The following is a 23,632-nucleotide window of genomic DNA, read 5'->3' on the forward strand; positions in this document are numbered from 1 at the left end:
CTACCATTGTCCGTGGAAGCTTTTATTTGTAATAATTTAAGACATATTGTCAGAATCTGTATTCAATTGGACGTGTCTCTCAAGTAGCCTAGCCTAACTTAAGCCGGTTCTACTGTTCCTTACGATTCTCTACATCATTATGCATAGGCCTAAGAACCTATTATTTTGTCAGGAGCTGCCAAGTTTTGGTAGGGACATGAAAGTATTGGTCAACTGCTCTAAATTTAGATCCAGAAGTGAGATTTTTATCCTGAAAATGGGATTTTTGGACCATGAGCTGGATTAAAACCGGATGCAGGATAAAAATGGATATTTGGCTTTGACCCCTTAGGCCTACTTAACTTTTTTCTTCCTGACTTTTAGATAAAAATCCCAAAAATGTACAGTTCTCTAGAGAACCTAACTTACAATGTAGGCCTATTAGGATGATAGGTTAATTATAGTTTGATTTTCATAGTTTCCTATTATGTATCGGTATATTGGCTGTTAGAATGAAAAAAAAAATAGATAGGCCTATGTATAGGCCTAACTTAGACCTGGATAGCGGTTAAAATATTCATATTTAACTTAATGAATATAAATATTGACTTTCTGTTATATGGGTCAGTAGGGACCAGCCAATCCGCCATTCTTTGACAGTGTGCTAGTGTGCTAGTGTGGCGTTAAGTTAAGCCTAGTTAAATTAGTTTAAGAAACTCCATAAAAAATAATGTAACTTACTATAAAACTTAGTAACTTATGAATATAAATTGAAGACTTTGTAAAGAGATGAATGCATCTCTTTAACAAATTAGGCCTACGCTAAGTAGGCCTATAGGGTAACTTAACCTTATGTCAACTTATGTTTTTTACCTTGTTTGAAATTATCAAACTGAACTAATCGTAACAGCATCATAAACAAATTATTTTTGAAAAACATAGCCTACTACAATATTTTATATTGGGTTCTATCCAATACGATATAAATATTGAACTAATGGGCCTATTTCATCTGTAGGCTAGTGTACATTCAGCTGCAAAACTGTACAGCTCTTGACATCTAAGCTGGCACTTGGCCGATCGCTACTAAGTTAGTATCTAGTTAAAAAACATTATGTCCTGTCATGCGGGTTGCATCAGCTGTCCTCGCGACCCATATGAAGGCACTCACGTACATAGGCCTAATACAAGGGGAGGCAACCCCGTGAGGCAGCGGAAATGTTTGCAGTCCGGTCTTTTCCTTACCTTCACCCGCCTACACTGCCCACGCTAGTCCAAGTGCCAGCATAGATGTCACGAGCTGTATCCGATAAAAACCCAGTTCAATGATTCAATGATTTATTTGGCCATTAAGCGATGCAATAGGCTATGTCAATCAATCAATCAAATAACTTATTCTTTATTCATAAGTCGCTTTCAATACAAAATAAATAATAATAAATAGTCCATATTTACTTAGGCTACAAATGCATGCTAGATATAATAATGGCAAACAAACAAACCATGCAAAAACAAAACTAAAGCAAAAAAACATGCAAACGCAGTGCAAAGTATAAACATATAAATAAACAAGCAACAAATCAAATAAACCTTTGGGTAAGAGATATCGTTTCAAGGGAATACCCAAATAAAATAAAACTTTTGAACAATATAAAACAAAACAAACACTGTGAGTTAGGGAAATACGCTTTTAACTGGTTGCCGAGTAATATAAAATGTCAGAATTCTAAGTCTTTCAAGAACACCGTCGTAGCAATGTTATGTAGTTTAGCTGTATATATAGGCCTAATGTTGATGAATTTTTAGATAATTTCATTTCATTAAAATAGTTTTTAAACTTTTGCCCTAGATAATAAGATATTCTGTGAACATTTGACGGTGCTATACAATGTATTTTGTTTTGGCAATAAACGATTTGATTTGATTTTGGAATCTGGGTAAAACATAAGAAGCGCTTTCATGTATAGGCCTATCGATTAAAACACGATCAAAGTTTGCAGTAAGAAATGTTGGCAATGGTGACTGTACAGTATAAGATTGTTCTTCCTCGTATTTGTTACAATATCATTACCTATAACAAAAACATAAAAAAATTCCGCACGTTGTCTAGCAACCAGTCCTTCAATACTGCCGTGAACCTTGAAATAGGCAAGTCCCTTGCAATTGCAGGTAGGTGATTGAAGAATCTGATTCTTGAAACAGGGAAGCATTTCATTGTTTTGCTCAGCCTGTGTCTTTGCATAAAAACATTTAAACAATTTCTTGTGGCATGTACATCGGTTGTTTCTCAAAAGGTGCACTTCATTTGCCTTAATTTCCAGAAGACATTGGAAGATATATACATTATATTAGTTAATTGAATATTTGCAGTACCGGTATAGTACTAGGCCTATAGCAATGTTTAAAGAGCCATTTGAACATGATACCTCAAAAAGATTACTTGAGATGGATCGAGATTTTTTTCGTGAAATTCATGCGACGATAAAACATGATTTTTTACTTGGCCTATCCTAAAGTAGGATAAAACAGGATTTGGTACGTTGGTATATACAGAGGCCACATAATTTACAGCGGCGCGCTGCGGCGGCTATGTTAGGTTAGGTTATCCTCGCTTCGTTATGAATCGAACGATACCAGATGAGCCATACTTTCTATTTATGATAACCCAACTAAACCGCTATCTATCATTGTAACCGCCGCAGCGCGCTGTATAAGGGTGGCATCAGTAATACTAAAGTAGGCCTACCTAAGATTATCTTTTTTCGGATTTTTTTTATCATGTGGAAAAACTGTTCAACAGTCATAATCAGTGTTTCCAAATGTGGGATTTTCATTAAAAAAATGGAATTTCCAGATTAGCCTATAGTATGCGGGATTAAAACAGGATTCGGGATAAAACGTGAACTTTTTATGTTGACACCTGGCTTTCTTTTTTATACTGCTCTTCAGATAAAAACTAATCCCTTATTGATTAAATTATCTTGATTAAATTATCCCAGTAGGCCTACAGAATCATAGCTAGAGGTCAAAACAGCTACATGATACACCAAAAAGTTTACTCGAAATAGAACAAGGAAATAAATGTACGATAAAATAGGATTTTTTATTCTATTTAAGCGGGATAAAACATGATTTTCTTGGCCTAGTAAGTGAGATTTTTGTTTTGGTCTTGTGGATACACTGATTGCATGGCCGGTGTAGTGAACTTGATGTGTACACGGTACGGTAGTGAACATCCTCTATCTACTACTGTAGTCCTAGGTAATCCCTACTCTCTCTTTGTATCTTACTCTTTTCTTCAAAAATTCTGTTCAGTAACTTGGAGAATGAAATGCAGTATTAACTCGTACCGGTATCACCAAGATTGCATTGATAAACTTCCTTTTAACTTCCTCAATCTACTAACTTAGTCCTAGGTAGGCCATAATCTCTCTCTTTGTAACTTGCTCTTCCTTTACAACAATTATGTTCAGTAACACAGGGAAAGAAATGCAGTATTCACTGTTATCACCAAGATTGCATCAACAGAGACTTTCTACACGATTGTTACTGAATTTCTATTACGCCTATACATTTTTTGTTTTCAGTTGTGGTTCTGGTACTAGGCCTAATATATGTATTGAAATGAATCTTTAAAATTTAAACTAGTTTCATGAATTGCTTATAAAAATACCCTAACCAATAATATCAGACCATTGAAGTTCTTTTGCAATTTTAAAGTGATAGATTGTCATAGTTTAAACGTAGATTAGCCTAGGTCTATGATTTGCCGTCAGACTCTGTGTGTGTGTGTAAACACTTCCTTTGCACTCGGTAGCAAAATCAAAATCAAATTAAATTAAAATGTTATTGGCCATTCAACATTAAAGCAATAGGCTAGGTCAACAAAATTAACAAATAGCGATCCTTTTGGGTCCTTTTGGCGCACAATAGTCAGTCTGAGTTAATAAAAAAGAAAAACATTCACTAACGACTCCATGCAGAAAACACTAAAACATATTTAAATACCCCCGCCGCAGCAAACCTGTCGTCTAAGCGAATTTCCATTTGTCCGAATTGATTTTCAATTGATCTATTTAAATAACATTATTAGGTTTAACGAGTAAGGTTTGCTGCTACAAGGAAACTAATAAAGTAGTGTGTTTTTAGTAAAATATTGATAGCTTACTATAAAATAAATAAATTTGCCAACTTTGATCAAAATATATCCATAAACAAGCAAACTTCAACATTTTACAATATTCTCCATAAGAATAACATGGGAATTTTAAATTTACCATTTTTTTAGTTTTCTCCGTAACCAATAACCGTACAAAAACACTTTGATATACTGAATTGTTTGTTTTTTTAAGCTCTTTAAGAAGGTTTAGAGAAAAATTGGGAAATTTTGTGTTTTGAGGGTAAAAAGTGAGAAAAACCCATTTTTACCCCATAAAACCCCCTATAAAACCCTGTTCCCATGGTCCGATCATGCTGGATCGCGAACTCATTCAAGTTTATCCCGCCTTACACCTTCAAACCAAATTTCATCAAAATCGGATAAAAATTACTCAAGTTATCGTGTTCACGGACACATATATATATAAATCTATATATATACCTATATATATATATATATATATATATATATATACATATATAAAAAATTGAACGAATGGTGTTTTTGGCCTCTGGGGACATTAAAATGAAAAAGTAAATCGGTCCCGGGCCTAAGTCTTACCATGAGACCTACGGTAATAGCTACTTCCCTATAGGGAAATTCGCTAAAATGAGTAAAAACGATCGATAACAATTGATAGCAGATGGGCCTGGTTAATACGCCATTATTTGTTGGCACAAGAGGTCAGTTGGTTAGGATAGGCTGCCTAGAGGACACCATCAATGGCTGTATGTTTAAATGTTTAAATTACTCATAATTGTTGTTAAAATTAATTTTTGAATGCTTTTTTGAAATTCAAGTAGGCATAGTTATTAACATTGTTCCAGACTATTCAATTTTGTTTTGTTTGTTAGGTTCCAAAACTGGACCCATAAGTAACTGTGGGCCAACCTTAACGGGAGCCATGAGGTGTCCCTAAAACAATTTTTTAATTCAAAACTTTAATCCGTCAATTATTTTCAGATCAACTCAAGAATCAGATGTGACCAGCACTAACTTAGAAAGGATAGCCCACACTTTACAACTAACGGAGATGAATTTATCAAAATACTCTCTAACATCTATGTTGTGGCTACCAGATATAAATCCTAACAAATGTAGGCCAGGAGCAAGACTACCTATGGCCGCCAAATAGTGCTTCATTATTGAAACAGAAGAAGAAAATTGTAGTTAGGGAGATGAAATATATTAACAATTATTTTTAGCAATAAAAGACAAAATGACAACCTGCCATTTAGAAAGAAAAAGGTTTTATTGTCGTGAGTGGGCGTTTGTTAAGCTTTCTCACTGCCTGGATCAGAGGGGAAGTTGTAAAACGACTGGAGCAGTAATCGTCGGAGGCCCGGGGTCCGGCAAGACTGCATTGTGCTGTGAGATTGTCTGGCCAGGAAGTGGACAAAGTGCTAGGCCTCAGAGATGCCTCAATAAGAGGCTCTTGGCCTATCATTTCTGCCAAGCCCATGACGTCAAGACATTATCAGTTACCGATTTCATTATTAGCATTGCTGAACAGCTGTCACAAAAACTGGCACCCATAGCCGAAGAGTTTAGTGAAAGATTAAAGTCTGAATCGGAAGTAGTTAGTGCGCTTCAACGAGATAATATAATCAAAAGTCCAGATGACAGTTTTCGCAAAGGTATCATAGTTCCTCTTGCGGAGATAAAACCTCCGCCTTCTCAGTGTTATTTTATGCTCGTGGATTCTGTTGATGAATCCCATATATCTGGGACAAAGTTTGAAAAGAAAAGTAGTAATGGTCCTAGCCGAACGATCGGAGAACTTTTGGCCAACAACCACCATTTGTTTCCTCCATGGTTCCTGCTGGTTTTGACGGCTCGCCGACAAAGCAAAACAATCGCTAAAACCTTCTCTGGGTTTCGCAAAATCAGTTTGGATGACCTCAGAAAATCTCAGGTAAATGATTTTTGTTTACTTTATTCCCAACAGCCTACCATAACCTTGATATATTAGTTGAGTAGGGCCTACGCCTAAATACACGCCTAGTCTGTAGCCCACTTATTAGAAAAAATGATTTGACCCGAGATACGATTCCAAGTAGGCTACATTGGCAATGTACCCTACTTCAGGCCATCATACATTTAGGCTTCCTTGTAAAGCTTCTATTCAAATTCAATTATTAGGAAAGATTGTATTCTTTGGGAGTGAAAAAATTCTGTTTTCCAATTAGTATATCCATGTTTAACTGTATGATAAGAAGATGAAAAACACATCTAGGACCTAAAACACCAAGAGAAAAAAGTTGTTTTATAGCCATTAAAATACAACCAGTTCTCAGTAGGCCTTATAAAATTTGACAAGTGTTAAACGTAAACCAAACGCCAAGCTGAAATTGAATTAAATTTTGACACTAGGGAACGTTTACTGCTTAAGTAGCCCGTTCAAGTAGTGATATGTCGGTACCATTTTTCGAAATTGGTACCATTACCTGACTAATGTTTGTTCTATGTACTGTACTTTCGGTACAAACAGGGCATGGGCCTGATGGCAGTATTAATTAAAGTTTACCTTTGTATAAACCAGAGGTTCCCAAACTATGTTTCGCGATCCACTAATGGGTCATGGGACCAATTAAGGTTATTGTGAAGAGAACAATTTTATTGAACATGTTTCACAATCCGTATCTAAAAATTGGGTAATTATCTTAATACCGTTGAGTGATCACTAGATCGATCAATAGCACCCAGCGAGTAACAACTGAGTTTTACATTAAAATATACTTACAATTTGACAGTAATATACAAGATTTTTAACTTTGAAAAAGGATGTTAAAATGTCAATTGTTTAGGAAATTACTATTCCTGATTCTCAGGTAGGATCCCAACATGATAACAGTACAGTAATAATATAATTTTTATAGTAAATAGTAATAATAATTAGTATGAACATTATTTGATAGGTAAAGAAGGTGGTTTGGGAATAAAATCCAAGGTAAAGGATAAGGTAAAGGTTTTGGCTAGACCAAAATGTTTGGGAACTACTGGCATAGACCCTTCGTTAATCGGCCCTTGTCATGTTGGCACCTAAGTAGGCTACCAATAATGACATTGGGTGAGGTGAATAAAAGGTACTATTTGGTAGTACGTATTCTTTTTGAAGTATTTACTCGGTTTTCGGTGAATAAACATGCTAGTTGATACTAGCCCCTAGTACAAACTACAGCTTACAGGTGAATAAAATGCTAGTTCGTACTACCCCTAGTACATACTTCGTCATTTAGGGAACGTAGTATCTACTAGGATTTTTCGGTGAATAAAAACCGGTCCGCATAGTAGTTACTTCATTTTTATGTAGTATGCTCATGGGCATGCTTCAGTTTGGTCGTTTGCGAAGATGGCGATGTTTATACAAGCCCATAACAGGAAAACTTGTACCTTGAAATAAGGAGTATTGGTAACTGTAAGTAATTACTGTGATTTTAGAGTGATATTGTTAGTTTGTTTACCAACAAGTTTCTTTATTTCTCATTTCCTCCTATCAGATCTCAATTCCTTCTCTAAGCTTAGTCGGTTTATTTCCCTTAACATTCCTCTACGTTTTTTTCTTCATCGAATTTTTCATGCTATCTGTTAAAATCCTTACCAAGAGTTTTGTTATATCATCTAACATTTTCAACCTCACACTGTTTTCCCCTTTACCACGCCCGGAATTTTAGATTTTTATAAGTAATAGAAATGTTTTTTTTTTCGCAGCTCACAAATCAATATTAAAGTCCTATTACCCCCTTGCAATACCTGGTCAACGCCATCAAAATTGTCGTCAAGCGCTGTTAACCAAATACTAGGCCTATTTGACCAACACGACTGAGAAAACTGCAGGTGCACACAGGAATGGCAAAACAGATTATCGCCGCGCTCCAGTTGTGCCTTGATTATGAGTACGTACTAGGGGGTAGTACGTACTAAGAGGGTAGTACATACTACATCATTTAGGGAACCCCTAGTACTTGCTACCTTGTTCTAGCTAATTCTTATTCACATAGATTTGAGCAAGTGTTAGAACTACATAGTACGAACTATGTAGTATGTACAGTACTAGTTTTCATTCACTTTACCCATTAAGTGTCTCTGAGAATTGACTTTAGGTACAGACACATGAAATGTGTAGAGATATTTCCTAGCAACTGATTGAATCAACTGGTATAGTAGTCCTATACCTAATCTTATGTTAATTATGTAAATATCCAATGTCTGTCACAGGTGGTGAGAGATGTACAACAATACATCTTATCGAGACTGGAGTGGGAGGAATCATTGAGGCAGCATATGTGCAGAGGTACAGCGGAGACACTGAATCAGTTGCACATCAAGAGTAACGGTTGCTTCCTCTATCTAGAGAGGGTGCTCGATGGTGTGGCCGAAGGCTGCATTGTCTTGCGCGAAGTCCGAGACATTCCTGGCACTCTCAACGGTCTGTACTTGTGGCTCTGCCAGCGACTATTGAGCAACAAACACTTTTCTAAGGTACTTTTTGTCATTTTTTGTATAAATTAGGGCCTAGGTTAAGTTAGGTATTTAGATATTTCAGGTAAGGTGTGCCGTACAGGCACTTGTTTACTGTACTGTGAAGTCTATGAGTTTTGTTGTTATTTGTCAGATGCCCAGCTGTGATTATGTGACTGGCTTGGAATAATAACACTTATGTATTATGAGCAAAAATAAAAAAAAAACTTTTTCAATCAGTGCTCACATTTCACTATTTCATAATTTATACAACTATTTCACACAGGTTATTATCTTGCGAACAAAAAACATCTGGGGAAATGTTTGTACTTATTGTTGGAAATAGGCTAGTAGTAATAAACATATTTTATCTATATATACCGACAGTTACTAAGTGGTACGCAAAATATTTTGACTTGTGAAGTGAGTGAGCTACATAATTATAATGCAAGCATTTTTGAAATAGTAATTCAAAAAAATGCAAGCATTTTTGAAATAGTAATTTAAAGTGTTTTTCCCAGGATTTTAATTTTACAAAAACAGTCTGTAGGCGACATAAATTAACAACTCGATACATTATAACCTAAACTTTACCTTCCTAATCTAACCTAACTTCAAAACACTTAATGCAGTCACCAATTTACATAAAGCACGACGTACCACCCTGACATGCCTAAATAAGAACTACGAGTAATTAGTCCATATTCCATCTATATCTCCATAATGAGACGAAATTCCTATTGTAGTAAACATTAAGTTATTGACTATAGAATCACTTGATATGTTTCTACAACGATGTTATTATCTTTAGTCAATGATGTTATTCTTCTCATAAACCATGTTACTCTCTTAACCTTAACTTGTGATCGTGATGGCGACGGCGTAGCAGACAGAATAGCACTTAACTTAGCTTTAGCTAGCACTACGCAACACGTATGAGTACGAATGAGTATTTTGTTTTGTATTTTATTTGTAGTGAAGTAAAATGTCGTCACTAGGCATATTGCTGGTGACAGAATCAGAGTGAGTTAATCTTGTTGTGTGGTTGAAAACAATCAGCTGTAAGTAGGCTTAAGGCTTAAGTTAGTTAACCTACAGTTCATTCTACTTGTAAATGTCATCCATCCTATCTTGTCTATTGTAATGTTAAGTATGTTTTTACGGCGATATCTTGAGAAATATTCATCAGCGGTGAAAATTAATGGTAGGCCTATATTTGGATTCAGGAGGTAAAAAACTATAAAGTAAGATATCAAAATTAAAAATTCGTTTGGAGGCACCTGTACGGAATAAATACCATTATATCATATCTGGAGGTTGTACTAGTTCAGAGTTGGACTAACTTCAAACACCCTTTGCTTGTAAAGTTGGTCTTACTAGTCCAGAAAGTACAGAATAGAGAAATTTTGATGGACATATGTTGAAAATAGTGCCGTGATCGTGATGTATGTTGACGATGTTGCCGTGACAGTGAGACGGAAAAAGGGGCAGTAACATGGAGAATGGACCAAGTTTTTGGACGGGATGAAAAAAAAATGGTAGGCCTAATGAAAAGTCGGGAATTCCATTTGAGAAATCTGTTAGACACCCTGATTGAAAAATATAGAAACCAATCAAAACATTTTGTTTATTAAGAGTAGTAATAACTTAAGGTAGGTCATATCAGGTAAATTATAAGGTAACGTAAGTTTGTATGTATTTTACCTGATAATACCAGCGGCTAAGTGTACTAAGAAATTTCAGTAGATTTCAATTTACCATTCCCCATTAGCTTAGCTTCAATTAAAGTTGTCATTGCAAAATAAATGTAATTTTTAAAACTCTAGAATCATAGCCGGCCAGTGAACATCAATGGACTACACCTTAACCTAACCTCAAATCAAGCCCAAACCCTCCCCAGTACAATATAAGAAAACCGCCAGTAAAAAATTGTCGAGAAGTGCTACATCCAGATATTCATTGTATTTCTGCGAGTGAAACACAAAAAAAAAAATTGTTGGGACAGTCCAACACTAAATGTCTACTTGTGTAGGTTCGACCTCTACTCAACATCGTGCTCGCCTCTGAGAGGCCGCTGAGCGAAGAGCAGGTGTGTCAGTGTTTGCTAGTGTCACAGCCGACCCTCAGCAGCGAGGAGCTACGACGCAGGTGTCAAGTGCTGCGTAGAGTCTTGTGTCTGGCTCGGGATGAGACGCTACGACCGTTCCATCACTCGTTTGCCGAGTGGTTGTGTGATGTCAAACATTGCACTCAGAGATTTCTTTGTTCTCCGGCCAGTGGACACGCTATGCTCGCCATGCAACTAACTCTAAGGTTACTATTTTTTGACAACTTCTCATACAAGTAGCCTAACTGTCAGTTTTAAGGGTGACAGGCTTACTTAAATGAGTAAGAGTTCACCCTGGCACAAGAAATGCAAAAATCTTTGTACTATTCACAAAATTAAAATATTTTACTGTCAAAGATTTGAGTTTTGAAGAGGAAACTTGGTTAAAAATGCTTTCATTGACAATAAAATAGGTATTCTAATTTCTTTTTATATAGTGTAATGTATTTTTTGCCACACTACACAGTTTTACTATTTGAAAAAACCAAAAGTGTGGTAAGTGTGTGGAAAGTCTATTTTCCACACATGAAATTAGTTCGGAAAACAGCTGTTTCCCGCCTGCTTAATCAAATGGGGTTTATTATTGCTACTGTACTGTAATGAGTTTTTGCCCAGCTGATTATAATTGGCAATAAGTCAACGAATCAATAAACAAAAACCTCTCCTACAAGTTATGAATTGTAAGTGATTGTTAAGTCCATTAGTCGGTAGGAATATATATACAGATTTGTACAGTTTTTATTGTTAGGTTATTTTAGAGTAGTATGGCAAAAAATATCCTACATGACTCGTCCTAAATGTGTTTTACCATACTTGTCCAGTAACCACCTCTATTCCTGACTATTGTGTTTCTTGTGCCGGAGTGAACTCTTTTCCATTCAGATAAGCCTGCAATCCTAACAAAAGTCCTTACAACCAACGACCTTGTGCTTCATATTACACCCTTAACTGTCAGGTTGTTAATGAACAATAAATATTCAGCTGAATCCCAATGATGTTAATTTTTAATATCTAGATTTTAACATTCATAGTGTTGAATTAAAATAACTGAAATCCAAATTCACATAATATAACAAAAATTCCTTTAATCGTACAACCTGTGTACACATCCACATCTAATGTACTTAACTTTTGGCGTTTTAAAATGCCGTTAAAAATTATCAATAGTATTATTTTGATGTTAAAGATTTTTTGTTTGATATTAATAAATATTTAAAATGCAGTGTCTAATAGGTTGTTAGTATTTTTATTTCTTAAGATATTGACGTCTCATATTCAAATAAAAATGTATATTCTGTAAACTTATTTAAATGTTAAGTGAAATAAAACTTCATCATTCTTAATTATCTCAGATAACACTTTGACATAGTTATCTAATCTTGTGTCCAAAGTGATATCATGAGTTTTTATCTTGCGTTTCAATATTGTCACATGTCTAGTGGCATTTACACATCTGTGATATCTGACATCATAATCTACTTCTGTAACCACAGAAATATCTTTGCAGGATTCTAATAAGTGTACTTTAATACTGGTTTTAGTGCAAACATGATACATGTAAAAGTTTAATGAACAATTTATTAGATACCTACATAATTAAGATAGTCATTAGAATAACAACAAACAGCAGTCTGAACCCATTAAATGTTTTGTGGATATACCTAGAATCGAACCCGTCATTCTTGCACCAAATCCTGGGACACCAACTACTAGAAAAAAATATAATATTTAGTCCAGATATTGGTAAACTTTTGCCTATTGATGACAAAAGTTTACAACATCTTAATGTTAATTTATTTATTACTCACATTACAAGAAAAATATTACATTGTTGATGGAAAATTGTTCTATCATACACATAGGCCTTCATATTTTTTGGATGTAGCCTTTATTCTCTACTAAATAAATAGATAAGTTTCTTGTTACTGTTTTCAACCCTTAAATGTTTAACAGATTTTTAATTCTATTTTTCAATTTCCAAAAAAATACAAATGTTTAAACTCATACAATTTTGCTACAAAATCCAAATAACCAGTTCAAGACATTTTGTCCCGTCAAAATAGTTTCTGCTGAATACTTGTTATTGTCATGAATACATAGAGTTCGCACATGTAAAGTACACACACCCAAGATAGTCATCTGTTACAAAAATATAAGATTGACCAGGTAACTAACCTATTTATTTAGTATAGATTTCCAAGCTAGGAGGCAAATAATAGAAACAACTTAACTCTCAAGGAAAATAATTATACTCATTCATCGTCTTCTATGATCACGTAAAAATCCTACATATCACATAGACATTGTGATAGTCTCTTGCGATTGTAGCAAAATCATCCCGTAATTGCCTGACTTCCACCTTTGTTTGGCCTATTGTCCTGTCCTGAATATCAAGATTCTGACTGAGCCCTAATGTTCCCTGGTTGATTACAGAGGACCAAGTCTATCGGCTGAGGAGGTAGAAAGCCTCGCGTTACATCTGAGTTGTCTACCACATCATACTGCGCTGTCACCGTTGCTGCCTGTGTGGCTGTTGGACTGCGGAGTCAGGCTTGACCAGATGAACGTCCTCTGCTGTGATCCTCGCTCTGCTAAACTCATAGATGAAGCAAACTCCTGTTCTCACACTCCTCAGGTAGAAACTTGCCTTCATCTTATGAATCGATTTAACTCTAACGATAAGGTTAGTAAAATTAAGCCGTCATTGTACAGTGGAGTCCCGATAATCCGAACTTCGGTAATCCGAAAGTCCGCCTAATCGGAAACCAAAAATATATTTTTTTAATTTTTTTATAAAAAAATAAAAATTTCTAAAATTTTTTGGAAGATTTTCTGAAAAAAAAAATTGTTAAACTTTTAACACAGTTAGCTGCATCTCGCCAAAGTATTCTGTAGCGGCCGGGCGAGATAGACTTTTTTTTTAGGCCTAGAGTATTTTAGTAAATATTTCACCATTTTTGTTATTAACTAGTGATGGGCGGATCCAAGAAAATGTCGGTACCGGATCCGTATCCGGATCTTGAAAAATTCGGATCCGGATCTTCGGATCTTCGGATCTTCGGATCCGGATCCAGATACACACTGTCATAAGGGCTTGTTAAAAAACGTAATTAAAAGAATGCCAACTTAAATTTAAATCATACTGTTTAAAATTAAATTGGTAATGTTTAAAGGTTAATATATCTTATATATAGAGTAATCTCCAGTTGAGCCCATAATCCCTCATTTTTTGGGGACACTTAACTTTTCCAAATATTAAAATGAAACTATTAGTTGACGATATTAGTTGGGCAATGTCACAGTACTGTTTAACCTGTATGGTTGGGCAATGTCACAGTACTGTATATTACGACGTCAATAACCTGTATGGTTGGGCAATGTCACAGTACTGTATATTACGACGTCAAAAACCTCTATGGTTGTGCAATGTCACAGTACTGTATATTACGACGTCAAAAACCTCTATGGTTGTGCAATGTCACAGTACTGTATATTACGACGTCAATAACCTGTATGGTTGGGCAATTTCACAGTACTGTATATTACGACGTCAATAACCTCTATGGTTGGGCAATGTCACAGTACTGTATATTACGACGTCAATAACCTGTATGGTTAGGCAATGTCAGAGTAATGTATATTACGATGTCAATAACCTCTATGGTTGGGCAATGTCACAGTACTGTATATTACGACATCAATAATCTGTATGGTTGGGCAATGTCACAGTACTGTATATTACGACCTCAATAACCTGTATGGTTAGGCAATGTCACAGTAATGTATATTACGATTTCAATAACCTCTATGGTTGGGCAATGTCACAGTAATGTATATTACGATGTCAATAACCTCTATGGTTGGGCAATGTCACAGTACTGTATATTACGACGTCAATAATCTGTATGGTTGGGCAATGTCACAGTACTGTATATTACGACGTCAATAATCTGTATGGTTGGGCAATGTCACAGTACTGTATATTACAATGTCAATAACCTCTATGGTTGGGCAATGTCACAGTACTGTATATTACAACGTCAATAATCTGTATGGTTGGGCAATGTCACAGTAATGTATATTACAATGTCAATAACCTCTATGGTTGGGCAATGTCACAGTACTGTATATTACGACGTCAATATCTTCTATGGTTGGGCAATGTCACAGTACTGTATATTACGACGTCAATAACCTCTATGGTTAGTCAATGTCACAGTATATGCCTCATAATTCTATTCTAAAAAATATATTCTCGAATCCCGATCTTTTCTTAAGATTCGGTGGATTCGAGATCCGGATTTGACACATCCCTAGTCGTAATATACAGTACTGTGACTTTGACTAACCATACAGGTTATTGACGTCGTAATATACATTACTGTGACATTGACTAACCATACAGGTTATTGACGTCGTAATATACAGTACTGTGACATTGCCCAACCATACAGGTTATTGACGTTGTAATATACAGTACTGTGATATTGCCCAGCCATACAGGTTATTGACGTCGTAATATACATTACTGTGACATTGACTAACCATACAGGTTATTGACGTCGTAATATACAGTACTGTGACATTGCCCAGCCATACAGGTTATTGATGTCGTAATATACAGTACTCAGTACTGTGACATTGCACAACCATAGAGGTTATTGGTGTCGTAATATACAGTACTGTGACATTGAGTAAAAAATCGGGAAAAAATCGGTCTTTTACATGGATACAGACAGCTTTGTGTTAGTAAAAAAAATCGGGAAATAATCGGAAAAAATCGGATCCATCAAAACCGGATCCAGCCCAAGATCTGGAATTTTTTGGATCCGATCCGGTACCGGTTCTAGCTTGGATCCGGCAGATCCGGTAGTCCGATATCCGGATCCGACCATCACTATTATTAACATTTTTCATTTTCGTCCGCCAAATCACAAATGGATTTTACCAAGTGATAATGCTGCAGCCACTAGGTCTAGCCTTAAGTAATGTGAAAAACAATCCCGGGCTCGTGCCTGCGTCCTAAGACAAAAAAAATTTTCAAAATTTTCAAAAAATACAAAAAAACAAAAAAACAAAAAAACTGTTTAGTTTGAAATATTTGGTAATCCAAAATGGGCCCGGTCCCAACCATTTCGGACTAACGGGACTCTACTGTACCTGAAGACACATCTTTAATCCCAACTCACGTCTTCCTTATTTAAAAACACTGTCAGTGACAGTGAATAATTTGTAATTTTTGTGCATAGTCCTAGTGTGAAGTTTTTGTATTTTTTGCGCCATGAATTCATATAAATATATAACAAAATCCTTATCTCATAAGATCAAAGTTATTCAGTTAGAATTGTTTAGCTGCCAATAGCTTCCAGAAATATTTTGAATGGCTTTAATTGGAGGTTTTGACTCGATTCCCCAGTCTGTAATGAAATCCCAAAATTATATAGAATTAATTTGGGGTCCCTCAAGGATCTGTTATGGGACCTGCTCTATTTTCTGCAATATTGTGATTATCTGTTGTATGTTGGTGCAGGAAAGCGAAGGTAGTTGCTCGTCCCCCCAGGCAGAGTTGGTTTGCAAGAGTCCGATGGAGAGAGATCTGCACACTCTGGCGGCTGAGAACAACCACCAGATGCTGGAGACGCTGTTGACGGAAGGAGAGACAAGAGTGGACATCGAAGAGACTGACAAACATGACCAGACGCCGCTCAACCTGGCTGCACGTCTTGGCCATCACCAAGTAGTTAAGGTAAGCATCGTCCGAGGTCCAACCTGTGGAGTCTGTTTATACCTTTAGCAGATTCAACTAAGCCTACTTGAATATCATTTGTCTAGTTGGGAGAATTTGAAATATTTTTTGTCAACATTTTAGTAATTATTTGTTGCAGATTGTAATTTGCAAAAATTTGCAAAATACCTTAAGTTGTAGGCTATGCTAAAATCAATACAAATAAAATATTAAGTATTTAATAACTGAATTAAATCGCTATAAGTTAATTCTGCAAATATTGAAAGGAAGAGATTGTCCCATCCTATTCATGTGTAATTTTGTAATGTACAGGTGTTGCTGAGTGCAGGTGCTAACGTAGACCATCCTGATGCTGACGGATGGACCCCTCTTAGAGCGGCAGCATGGGGCGGACATACTCAGGTAAATCTGACACTTGTTACACTGTTTGTTGTTGTTGTTGTTGGGGAGTGCTTTAGCACACATAGTAAAATCACCAGAGTGTAAGTAATTCTGATTAAATAATTCAGAAAGCTACTACAGTAGAACATACCTAGTTCTACAACTTTTTATTTTTCTCTCTAGAACTACCATGTACTATCAATGTCGAAATATAATTCATGATTTACATGGGCGATTAAAGTATAATTTAGAATAGTGTAGTTAAAATTTTGTTGACCAAAAACTGGAATCAAACCATCTTACGGTAATATGGCCTTATACCCAAAAGTTTGGGTACATATTTATGTGTTTCCAGTACAGTTGTAAAATCAAAAGTCCAGTAAATTTTTAACGTTTGTATTTCAAATATTTAGATAGTTAGCTTTTTCTACTATAAAACCAACTTGGGGAGCTAGCTGGCGTAGTGGTTAGAGCGCAGGACTTCAGTCCCTGAGGTCCTGGGTTCTATCCCCGCCAAATCACCAATGGATTTTATCTAAGTGATAATGCCGCAACCCCTAGGTCTGAAGTAAATGTGAAAAACAATCCCAGGCTCGTGCCTAGCGTCCTAGTACAAAAAAAAAAAAAAAACACTATAAAACCAAGGATAGCAAAGCAGTGGTGTTTTTATTCCTGTAGGGTGTGGGTATGATCTTTTATGGTTTCAGTACTTGGGGGGAAAAGTGCCTCTCATTGAGTCCCAGTGACCATACATTGTTTTGCTAGATACTTCTTGGGATTAAGTGTTTCTACACCTTACCAAAAATGTCCCTAAACCTTTAAATATGTTTACTTAAGTTGATAGCCACAGAAACTGTACTCCAGTCATCTTAAGGAATGAATTTAGTATGAAATCAATTTGCTATATTTTTCATAATTTAAATTTGTTGAAAACTTTGTTCAGGTGGTAGAGATTTTATTGGAAGCTGGAGCCAATGTAGATTATTGCGACGCAGACCAAAGAACCGCTTTAAGAGCTGCAGCGTGGGGCGGCCATGACGAAATTGTCACTCTTCTGCTTAAAGCTGGTGCCGATGTAAGTTTAATGTTTGTGATTCATTTACAAGTTCAATTTCATAATTTCTACTAATATCTGTTATCCAAAACAAATTTATTAGTCTAAATCATCATTTACTAGTTTAGTATCAGTAACAATTTTCCAGTCTTTGTTATTTTTAGAATGATTTTAGAGTGACTTGTTTATAGTAGTAAAATATTTATTACACTGCTTACACTAGGCCTAACAAAACTTCTCATCATTTGCGATGTCAAAACAAAAAAATTGTAAAACAATTAAAGCAATATTTACAGGTAAAGAATTAATTAAATAAAAACGCCTTCATAAAGAAAAACGCAACAATAACGCGCTTCTGTTTTGTGGGTATTGCATTAACTTTCTGCAGGCGTTTTTAACAGGTTTTTTTTTCATAATCTTGCCTCAAAAAATCTTGATTAAAATAAAATCTCATCTCATAGAACAAGATTTAAAATTTCCCGAAAATTTCTTGAAAATTCAAGACCCTTCCATCCCTACCATAAATTAAGGTATTGTTGTTGTTGTTGTTGTTGACTGGTTCTGGTGTGTAGGTGAACAAGACGGACTGTGAGGGTAGAACAGCATTGATAGCTGCAGCGTACATGGGTCACTCTGACATCGTAGAGACATTGCTAGAGTACAACGCTGATATCAACCATGATGACAACGACGGTCGCACAGCTCTGAGTGTAGCAGCATTGTGTGTCCCCATCAGCGAAGGCTATACTAAGGTAAGCCTTAAGTTTAAGTTAAGGCTTCAGTAACTGTTACGATGACAAATCGGTTGTCGGTTTTTAGGAAAAGCCCTATGCAGAAAATTGATGGAAATATTTGTTTTGGTTTATTGGTTACTTAGCAATAGTTTTGCTGCACTCTCTGAAAACAATAATTATGTCAAAGCGATCACTTGGGACTTTCAAGATTTTGCCGCTACCATGAAAGAGGATATGCTAATTATGTCTTCGCAATTAAGGATGGTGATCTCAAATTCACCGGGATAGTGGGAAATATTGTACTCGCCATTGCAAGTGATGTATATGATCTTGAGGTGACCACAGGAGACAGCGACATCTGTCTCTTTAACATCAGCTGTATCTTTAACATCTGTTAAAGATTGTAGGATATGCGATAGCGGGTATCAATATATGATCACAATCACATTACTATAAATTGTTGTTTTAAGGATTATTGGATTCATTTCCCATCAATTATCAGTGAAACTAAGTTTTATTTGCAAGAATATGTCTGTAAAATCATAAACCTATCATCACCTACAATATACCTTAAACAAAGAAAATTATATTTAGGCACTCTATATTAGTGGGTTGTAATTTTCTATTCAAATCCGAAAAACCGCAAATAATAACAAAAGGCAATCAACCGTTTAGAACAACCATTGCTGTTTTCAAATAAACCTCTGAGTAACTTAGGAACTGTTACTGCATACATTTAATGAATAGCAAAATAAATAGTCTAAGTACTTATTTGACTTATTATTGTTTAGTAAAAGTCTTAGCTAAACAAAATGTCAACTGTAGTGCATCCGTATCTCAATTGTAATTTACTGTTTTATTTGCTAGTAGGTTCCAAGCTCTTGACACAACTAACTATTACAGTTGAGTTTATTTTGGTGCCATAAGGGTTATCTACCTTCAAAGCAATGTTAAAAAATATTGACGGACATAGGTTATTTAATGGTTATTTTTAATTGAGAATGCAATTAGTTAAATTTTAAATAAAATGAAGCAACGTTGCTTATCAAATTTAATGTTTTACATAAGATAAATTTTACATTAGACTAACAGCAGGACTGTTTTTCAGGTGGTAAACATCTTGTTGGAGCGAGGGGCAGACGTAGATCATGAAGACAAGGAAGGCATGACTCCACTTTTAGTAGCGGCTTTTGAAGGTCACAGGTAAACATAACATTTTAAAGCAAAGCCAAGTGGGTGGCTGATTGGGAGAGTTTTAAAACAGTAGAAAGTTTTACTCTTGTTTTACCACTAAGGCAACAAAGTCCAGCGCTAGAGGCCAATGTAACAAGTCCCTATTGAGAAAAGGGGTATTTAAAGTACCCATAGAAAGTTATTGATCAGTATATTACAGATTCCAGAAATTTACCTAACGTTAATTAAATAAAATAAAACAATCTTAAATCAACTAACTTTTGGGAAAAATTGTATTCTACTGAAAGTGTTTGTGAATACAGAAAAGTTTCCTACTGTTGATGCACCCAACAACTCAATACAAAAACAGAAACTACCCGAAGTTTATCTGTAGTACAATCTTTGGAGGCAAACTAATTTTATTTGAACGATATCTATGTTTTACAGTGACATCTGTGAGCTACTACTGGAGGCTGAGGCTGATGTAGATCACTGTGACAGTTCTGGCCGCTCTCCACTGTGGGTAGCTGCCTCCATGGGACACACCGATGTGGTCACTTTACTGTTGTTCTGGGGCTGTACTGTGGATACCATTGACATTGAGGGCCGCACTGTGCTTAGTGTTGCCTCGGCCCAGGGAAATACCAGTGTCGTCAACCAACTTCTTCACAGAGGTAACACTATCTTTTAACTCATTAACTGCTTAGCTTATACTTAAGTAGAGGTCTGCACTCTGCGGGTCCCTGATATTTCAGGTCGGGTAAAGCCAACAGAATAATTTTCGTGATGAGGTCGAGCCGAGCCGACTTTCACGATCCTGGAAAGCGTCTGCAAAGATGAGTGTGATATTCACGATTTTTCAACAATTATGGAGGGCAATTATGATGTCACCGTGACCTTGAAATTTGAAAATGTTTATTAGTTTATTGTGGTCATGAAAATGGTTCTTGATTTCGTTTGACCGCAAGAGATGTTCATGATTTGCTGTGACCACTGACTGCAGAAGATGTTCATGTTTTTTTTGTTACCGCAAAAGACGTTCGCAATTTTGCTGTCACTGCAGATATTCATGATTTTACCGTGGTGAATTGACCACAAAAACGCTCACGATTTTGCTGTACCCATGAAAGATGTTCTTGATTTTAAAGTGGTCACAGAAGATGATTTTGATTTTACCATGACCGCGGAGTATATCCACAATTTCATCATGATATGGGAGATAATGTACATTTTGTCTAATCGATTGTAGTAATACAATAAATATTTTAATGAAATCTATCTTTTTAAACTACCTGATTTTGGTCTGAGACCCACAGCCTACATTTTAGCGAATTTCCCTATAGGGAAGTAGCTATTACCGTAGGTCTCATGGTAAGACTTAGGCCCGGGACCGATTTACTTTTTCATTTTAATGTCCCCAGAGGCCAAAAACACCATTCGTTCAAATTTTTATATATGTATATATATATATATATATAGATATATATATATATAGATTTATATATATATGTGTCCGTGAACACGATAACTTGAGTAATTTTTATCCGATTTTGATGAAATTTGGTTTGAAGGTGTAAGGCGGGATAAACTTGAATGAGTTCGCGATCCAGCATGATCGGACTATGGGAACAGGGTTTTATGGGGGGTTTTATGGGGTAAAAATTGGTTTTTCTCACTTCTTACCCTCAAAACACAAAATTTCCCAATTTTTCTCTAAACCTTCTTAAAGAGCTTAAAAAAACAAACAATTCAGTATATCAAAGTGTTTTTGTACGGTTATTGGTTACGGACAAAACTAAAAAAATGGTAAATTTAAAATTCCCATGTTATTCTTATGGAGAATATTGTAAAATGTTGTAGTTTGCTTGTTTATGGATATATTTTGATCAAACTTGGCAAATTTATTTATTTTATAGTAAGCTATAAATATTTTACTAAAAACACACTACTTTATTAGTTTCCTTGTAGCAGCAAACCTAGGTACTCGTTAAACCTAATGTTATTTAAATAGATCAATTGAAAATCAATTCGGCCAAATGGAAATTCGCTTAGACGGCAGGTTTGCTGCGGCGGGGGTATTTAGTTTTACCCCACCCAACCCGATGTAAAAGAGTCTGTCCCGCAGACCCCTAATCTTAAAACTCGTATACTTGTGCTTTTCCTTTGTTACACTCATAAATGCGCTTAGAAACCTTAGTTTACACGTGTTAGTTAATGAGTTTCTTTGTGTTGCAGGTCTAGACGAGCAGCATAGAGACAACTCCGGTTGGACGCCGTTGCACTACGCTTGTCTAGAAGGTCACACGGAGGTAGTGGCTGCACTGATCGAAGGAGGGGCACAAGTCGACCAGACGGACAATGACTCTAGAGCACCCCTACTGCTAGCAGCACAGGAGGGCCATACTCAACTAGTGTTGGAACTGCTGCAGACATACGGCGCTCTAGTGGACCAACGGGCACTCGATGGTACCACGGCGTTCAGGTACATATACTGTGTTAGATTATTCGTTCTTGAAATGTTTATGGGCTTAATTCGCCTTTTTTTCTGTCCAGTGATATCAAGGACTTGTCAATTACGACTATACACATTCACATACACCACAAGGAATTGCCCTGGAAAATCAAATCAGACGTTTCGCGGAACCTAAAACATGTACTTTCTCAGGGTAGGGAATTTTTATATTTATTCTGCATACAAGTTTGATGCCTAACCAGGACTGAAAAAATAAAGTTGCTGTGATTAATTAATGCTGTGTTTAATTGTAATTGAGGAGTCCTGGGTCTTAACCAGGTAGAAATAAAGGTGAGTTAAGCCCATAATAAACATTTCACAAAATAAAATAAAGATACCCTCGTCTAAAAGTATGTAATTTATAAACAGAATGTGATCAGGATACATACTCAACCATGAAAAAGCTAAAACTATGAATGAGCTAAGGAATTTTTTTACTATAAAAAACGTGGATTGAGCAATGAATTTTCGGGTAAAACTTCAAATATCATCCATATTTGAAGTTTTAGCTACCAGGCTTGGTACAGGTTTGGTGGTCAATGTAGATTTTCAATTCCCTAAAAGTTTGAGTACCAGTGGAGTTAAGGAGCCGTAGAATCTTGATACAAGTAACTTTGGATACAATATCAATTCCAAAATTTCCCCTGATCTTGTCCAGGGTTTCATCTACCTTGCAGTAACATTGTCATTATCTCCTATGACATAATGAATGTTCTATTGTTCAAACTTGCCTGACAGCTGTCCTCAAAATTCATTCTTGAGACCACTACCTGGATGTTTGAGCTATATACCTGAGTGTAGCATCGAAAACCTTAAAAACATTTGAAAATTATTCTTACAGTGATCCTGTTGTATGTATTACAGTGTTTACCATTATTTTTTTGGTTTGTCAGGTTGGCAGCTCTCCAAGGCCACCAGGAGGTTGTGAGGATCCTACTAGAGCACGGAGCAGATGTGAACGCACAAGACGCCGACTCCAGAACAACACTGTACATCCTGGCACTGGAGAACAGGGTAGCCATGGCCAAGTTCCTCATAGACCCAGGGGGAGCGGATGTAGAGGCGAGAGACTCTGAGGTAAATTTAAACCCTGGTTTAAATTTAAACCCTGGTAAATTTAAACCCTGGTAAATTTAACCCAAGTTTAAAGGTAAATTTAAACTGTATACTCTCGACTATCCGAATAAAAATATTGCTGCAAGACCAGATAAGCGATAAGGATTGATAGTGTGAAACTGTAGTATACGTTTGTAAGTTATATTTATGTATTAAAAACTTTGAAACACACATTTATGAAAACCTCATGAACACCCATTAGAATCTTAA

The 23,632-nt window shown here is 36.0% G+C and overlaps 1 protein-coding gene across 2 annotated transcripts in view; it reads left to right on the top strand.

Annotated features, from left to right (window-relative positions):
• The window catches only part of LOC128997939 (ankyrin repeat domain-containing protein 50), a 33,871-nt gene that overhangs the window by 462 nt on the left and 9,777 nt on the right, over window positions 1-23,632 (top strand). For both annotated transcript variants that reach the window (XM_054423785.1, XM_054423786.1), the window contains exons 2-13: window positions 5,102-6,053; window positions 8,357-8,620; window positions 10,632-10,912; window positions 13,140-13,341; window positions 16,237-16,452; window positions 16,765-16,854; window positions 17,777-17,908; window positions 18,460-18,639; window positions 19,730-19,824; window positions 20,242-20,468; window positions 22,030-22,276; window positions 23,200-23,383. In XM_054423785.1, coding sequence (XP_054279760.1) covers window positions 5,358-6,053; window positions 8,357-8,620; window positions 10,632-10,912; window positions 13,140-13,341; window positions 16,237-16,452; window positions 16,765-16,854; window positions 17,777-17,908; window positions 18,460-18,639; window positions 19,730-19,824; window positions 20,242-20,468; window positions 22,030-22,276; window positions 23,200-23,383 — 2,814 coding nt within the window. In that variant the 5' untranslated portion in view covers window positions 5,102-5,357. The remainder of the gene's footprint in view (window positions 1-5,101; window positions 6,054-8,356; window positions 8,621-10,631; window positions 10,913-13,139; window positions 13,342-16,236; window positions 16,453-16,764; window positions 16,855-17,776; window positions 17,909-18,459; window positions 18,640-19,729; window positions 19,825-20,241; window positions 20,469-22,029; window positions 22,277-23,199; window positions 23,384-23,632) is intronic.

Source organism: Macrosteles quadrilineatus, unplaced genomic scaffold, assembly GCF_028750875.1.
Source record: "Macrosteles quadrilineatus isolate MER2022 unplaced genomic scaffold, UCM_ALF_1.0 Scaffold_7__1_contigs__length_78375512, whole genome shotgun sequence".
Lineage (NCBI taxonomy): Eukaryota > Metazoa > Arthropoda > Insecta > Hemiptera > Cicadellidae > Macrosteles > Macrosteles quadrilineatus.